The 6,311-nt window shown below is 32.3% G+C and overlaps 1 protein-coding gene across 1 annotated transcript; it reads right to left on the bottom strand.

Moving 5' to 3' along the window:
* Nucleotides 1-1,493: 1,493 nt before the first annotated feature.
* LOC17876150 lies at nt 1,494-2,427 on the bottom strand. Its single transcript, XM_006281092.2, has one exon. The coding sequence runs from the start codon at nt 2,376-2,378 to the stop codon at nt 1,803-1,805; it is 576 nt and encodes a 191-aa protein (XP_006281154.1). The 5' UTR covers nt 2,379-2,427; the 3' UTR covers nt 1,494-1,802.
* Between the last annotated feature and the right edge of the window lie 3,884 nt (nt 2,428-6,311).

Consider the following 6,311-nt stretch of genomic DNA (forward strand, 5'->3'; position numbering starts at 1 on the left):
AACAGAATGCATGGTTTCTTTGGTTTTGAATATATATATTTTTAAATCTTGAATTATTCATTGGTGCTAATTATGAGAATTGTTACAATGACGATTCTACTATAGACTATTCTCTTTTACCCTAATAGATTTAACACATATTACCCTTCTTCCTCGGATGGACGACACTTCCTTCTACATGTGTAGAATCACGGATAACGGCTCTCATTGTGTATCGTTGTAAATCTTCTGTAAACTTGTTTCCTTAATTTGCAAAATAATTAATAAACCGCATTTTCTAGGTATTAAAACCCCAAATTTATAGGTGTAGAAGCATTAATCAACCCTTATTTAGGCGAAGAAGTGTAGTATATAATAATATAATTGAATTAAATATAAATATTAATATTAATATTAATATATAACTAATTTGAATATTTTAAATTAAAGATAATGAGAAAAGCTACGTGTCAACTTCTTAGAACACCTCCAATAGGGGTTCTTAGTGGGTTGCTTAAGAGTTACTTAAGATTAAAAATGATTAATTTCAATAAAAACCATTTAAGGATCGATGTTTAACTAATCTAAAATCCCCTAACAGTCGATCATTGATTGGGTGAGGAAATAATATATACATATATTAAAAAAAAGAATTCTCTTATTTATTCCTTTCCTTCTCGAGTCTCTCTCTCCACCTATCTCCTACAACAGAGCATCTTTCGAGTCGAGGGTACCTAAGAAAGCATTAGGTAGAGGCTGATTTCGTCGTTATCACCATCGGCGACTTTGGTTTAGTTGATTTATCGGCTTCTCAGTTTCACTTGGTTCCAAATTCTTAGATTGGTTATTTGTTTGTTCTCTTTGATTTTCAATGATCAGTTGCTTAACATGAATTTGTTATCGCAGCGACCAATCTTTTCAAGATCCTACGCAAGTACAGGCCATAACCAAATCGGTTTGTTTGATTGTACGCAAGTACATGCCACCATAAACAAGTTGGTTATATACTTCTCCTAAATCGCCTATCTCCACAACCAGACCTCGGGTTTGGGTCATCTTAGATGTGATGAGACTTCTACTAGCATCGCCTTATCTTTTACTGGTGTCTCTGTTCTTTTGTCTCGGTGCTGTCATCTCCTCAGTCTTCTATTGTATCAAAGTATTTCTTGTTATATGATATAATTTAGAAAAACTTATTTATTCGTTAACATAAGAAGAGTATTTATACATAATGAAATTTTCTTATATGATAGAATCGTATCACATCTCAATATTCTAATATATCATAATATTATACAAACTTACTTACTTATGTAAAAATGCTTCTTAACAAACTACTTAATTTCTTAACAAATCATCTAATTAAATTCTAAAGTGGCTCAGGTAGACCTAGAAAATCAAACAAACATAATTAACCATGTGAGATCCTGATCAATGCTAATTGTTGAGTCTAGAGTAATTGAGACAAATTATATGAAAAATACAATTAAGGACTGTATAAGCGAAATATAAGGGGAAAAAAAAATAGAATGCCCAATATTGTAACACTTTAAAGATCGAGCTTACACATAATACGACCTCTAGGAGGAAGAAAACATATTCCACAAAATAGATCCTTCCTTAAGCCCATGTTGAATAAAACATATCTAATAAAAGAGATCATGATATTGTGATCCTATAAAACAAAACGAGCTCGAAAGATTTATAATAAACAACACAAAACAAGAACGTTAGCAAAAGATCATAATATGAATCTATTCTTCATATCAATCGCCAACATGTTTATATATTATATGGTCGATCTTATATATGGATATAGCCGTTTAGGTTCCTCGGGCTAGCATTTCTTGATACCTCTTGAAAGACAAGAGTTTCTGAAGCTTCATCTGTTTATGAAACCTTGAAATAAAGAGATCTGCGACATGGTCGATCTCATCTTCTAGCTTAAAATTCTCTCCTTCTTCTTCCTTGGAGTTCCTCACCATATCTATCACAGAACTGCCTTGGCCTTCCTCTTCCAAGTCCCCGAAATCATCATCTCCTTCGAACAACGTATGCCTTAGATCAGGATACTTGTCGTTGTCCTCGTGAACGTCGTATTCCTCATGATGATGAGCCATTGTGGATGCCGCCTTGCTACTATAGAGAACTATAGCCTTGGTCTTGTCTTGGTCTTGGTCGTTGACGTCATGATCTTGATCTTGATCTGCATGGCCTAAAAGGTTGTGGATCTTGTTGGAAATCGAACGGAACCCGAGCTTCTTGTGTTTGACAAGAGACAACATGAGTACTCTTGTCTTGAAAGCACTTGTCTTGTTCTTTATGGCTATAGATTTAGCCTTTGCCACGGAACTCAACATCGCAACGATATGTTTCATCAATGCCGTAGCTTTCTTCATATTTTCTTCTTTGTAAAGATCAGCTACAAGAACTTCTTTTGGTGGTAGATGTTACTTAATAAGCATGGAAAGGAACATTGGAGGTAAGTGCACTTAAGGGTTTATATAGAGAGTGCATGTGTTTTCAAAAGGTACGGTCACAAGTCATAGCTTTTGTAAGAGTCTTGTCGTATTGTTTAATTAACGGCTATATGTTTTACTTAATCGCGCAGCAATCTTCTCACAGTTGGCCACGTCGATATAAGCTAATTTATGTAGTGGATCACTTACTTTTTTCTTCTTTCTGTGTTTAACCTTTTATGCACGTTCTCTTTAATCAAATTTTGCATCGTGCCTACATTTTTACAAACGTATGCATTCGATATTTTTTATTATTTCTTTTTTTGAATGAAATTTTTTTTATTATTTCTTTCTTTGATGATGATAAAGAATCTCAAAAAATAATAATTTTACGTTACTTAATTTCTAAGATCATCTCCATTAATTTGACAAATTGTGAAGAGTGTCTTATTTTCTTAACATATATTTTTTTAGAAAATAATTAATATTGTAAAATTTTTTTTTTGAGGATGTGAGACACTATATTTAAATTATCTACTCTAAAACATTTTGTTATTTTATTTAAGACATCCATTATATAATATTTAATTATATATTACAATTACATCTACCAAATTTTGTGTAATGGAGATGGTTTAACGGGGTTTATATATACATTGGATATGGATGAGTCGGGTACGTTTTTTTTTTTTTTTTTTTTGTTTCTTATAAAGTATCATGCCTAATATTATTATTTTCAAACTATAAATGTTCATTGTTTCTTATTAGTGTTTATGTTTGGTACGTCATAATATACACAAATATTTATTGAAACCTAACATTGCGTGTACGTACGTGTGTGAACATTTTGGCTCTCGCGTGTTGTAGAGTGTTCTGACTGCGAATCACACGTTCTAAAATTCATTAGAGCCTCTCTGGTGGTCGAGTGAACTATCTAGATCGTACTGTTGTTGTGGTATGGTTCTGTGAGAGTGTTTCTAAAGAGTTCTAACCTAGAGAATTGTATATGCAAAGCAGATATATCACAAGTGGTATTTACAACGTATTGCATGCATATATATAACGATCAGTTAATCTTTGAAAACCGAAAAAAACCACCTCGACAACGAGTATAGTTGCATGGGATATCATATAACCAGTGCCACCTCAAACATTTTATTGGTCAATGGACAAAATCTTAAAATAGACCCTTTAATATACTTCGTTTATGTTGATAAAAACAAAAACTAATTAGTATATATATATTATTCTACAGGTGTTTAATAATAAAAAATATTCTACAGGTGTTTATTAAAAAAATTTTGAGAATTTTTGAAAAATATCATTTTTGGTGTATTTTTCTTTTAAAAAATATCCTTTTCATTTATCAATTTTTACAAATACCCCTGTTTAAATATAAAACGGTCTATAGAATTTGAACAGTCGCACTACTCGCCGTTGTATCTAAGTTGACACAAAATATAAAGTAACAAGTACAACTCTTGTAGTTTTTATGTTGATTGAAGATTACAATTTACAAACCATACAACCTTTATAATATATAATAAAAAATAATTAATTAGCAAAAAAAATTGTTTAAAAATATGAACTATATACATATTATTAGTAGTTGAGAGTTGAGATTTAGAATAAAATTAGAACAGTAATAAAGGAAGTGGAAGTGAGATTACATAATTTGTAAATGATGTATATAACATCAACAAGGAAGTCCTCCAAAACCATTGTCCACTTCTTACTCTTTTAAGATATTTGATTGAATAAGACTTTAGTTTTTATCAAAATGTGATTAACTTTACCTTACGAAAGCAAAAGTATAGTTAAGTTATCGAAATAAAAGTTACCCCAAATGAAGTTTCATAGTAGCAAAGAAAAAAAAAGCACAGAATTGGGAAAGATGCTTCGGTAAAGTTATAGAGACAGCTTTAAGTGATCCAGCGGCTACGTAAATTCATTGTACTTCTCTTTATCTAAACCACTTTTAAAATGTCTACTTTTATTTATTTATTTATTTATATATATTTCTTAATATACTTTCTCTAAAAATTGTTAGAAAAAGCAGTTTTGATGGTTTTGTTTGTATAATTTAGAAAGTGTCGAGTGTTAGGTCTCTCACATTTCAAGGCGCCGCGAAATTTCTTATTTGCTCATGAATCATGTTTTTAAGATTCTCTTTCATTTGTAGCCACACTTCCATCTCTCTTTTTTCTATCTAGATTTCTAGATTTTCTAGATATTATTATATATATATTGTTGATGTCAAAAGAAAAGAAAATAAAATAAGATTTTATACATTTTATGTCCATTTGATTCAAAAATTCAGTTTAAACTTTAGAGGATAACATGGAAAAGTTTCGTTGCTTGAAAAAGTTTCATTGCTCGGTATCTTAATTTTCACATAACCCAATTAGAGTATTTAGACTATGGAAACAATATTTACACTTATAGACATTAGAATTTGGAGTTGAAGTTTAATCCTTACTTAAAAAGAGTTTTGCAGTTAGAGTTTTCAAAAAAAAAATCAAATGGTATTGTTCATCAGTTTTATATTTCAGAGGTAAGTATTCTAGAATCAAAGATTAAGAAGATTAAGCTCAAATAAAGAATCACTCTCTTTATTTCTTTAGGAAAATCTCCCAAAACCTAAAGCTCCCAATCTCTCAATCTTAATTCTCACAAGTTATGTCACAACTTGACATCTCCTTATATAAGAAAAGAACTAGACTTATAACTCCTATTCCTATTAGGAGAAACACACAAAATATATTTAGATAAACTCCTAAATATAAAAGCCTAATCCTAATCTTCTTATGCTTGCTCTCCAAGCTTACTTCAAGCTTAAGTCAACATTCTCCCCTTTAAGCTTGAACTCATCATTCTTCAAGTCTTGAACACCAATGAGATCTCTCATCTCTTTGAAATTGATCCTCCCAAGTGCCTTTGTCAAAATGTCAGCCTTTTGATCACTTCCCGGAACATGTTCAAAATCAATTTGGCCATTCTTAATACACTCCCTTATAAAATGATAACGTCGATGAATGTGCTTGCTTCGGCCGTGAAACACCGGGTTCTTGGTGAGAGCAATGGTGGAGCGATTGTCAATACGTATTGTAACCTTCTCACATGCATCTCCCGTGATTTCACTTAGAAGATCTCCGAGCCAAATGGCTTGTTTTGCAGCCTCAGTTCCTCCCATGAATTCCGCTTCACATGAGCTTAATGCGACAGTCTCTTGCTTTTGCGAACACCATGATATAGAGCTATCTCCAAAACAGAACACATGTCCGGCTGTACTCTTACCATCATCCGGGTCAACATTATGACTGCTATCACTATAGCCAATGAGTTTAGGTATACTTGTGCACTTCTTGTAGATCAAACCGAGAGATGTAGTTCCTTTTAGATATCTTAGACAATGCTTCATTGCAGCTGAATGTGACTCTCTAAGGCTCTGCATATATCTACTTAAGACTCCCACAGCATATGACAAATCCGGCCTAGTATACAACAAGTATCTAAAACAACCAACATTTTTCCGATAGGTTGTTGCATCGACTTCTTTCTCGTGGTGTGATTTGGACAACTTTAAACCAACTTCCATTGGAGTATGCACCAAGTTACACTCCTTCATACCGGCTTCTTCTAAGATCTTAAGTGCATACCGAGTTTGGTTTAAAGTAATTCCCTCATTGTTTTGCATCACTTCAATTCCTAAGTAATATGATAATACTCCAAGATCACTCATTTCAAAGCTAGATGACATCTCTGTTTTGAACTGATTAATAACATTCAAGCTTGTACCTGTGACCAAGAGATCATCAACATACACAGCCACAATTAATAGATGCTCACAAACCTTCTTTCGATAGACAGTAG

Source organism: Capsella rubella, unplaced genomic scaffold (assembly GCF_000375325.1).
Source record: "Capsella rubella cultivar Monte Gargano unplaced genomic scaffold, Caprub1_0 scaffold_8, whole genome shotgun sequence".
In the NCBI taxonomy this organism is placed as follows: domain Eukaryota; kingdom Viridiplantae; phylum Streptophyta; class Magnoliopsida; order Brassicales; family Brassicaceae; genus Capsella; species Capsella rubella.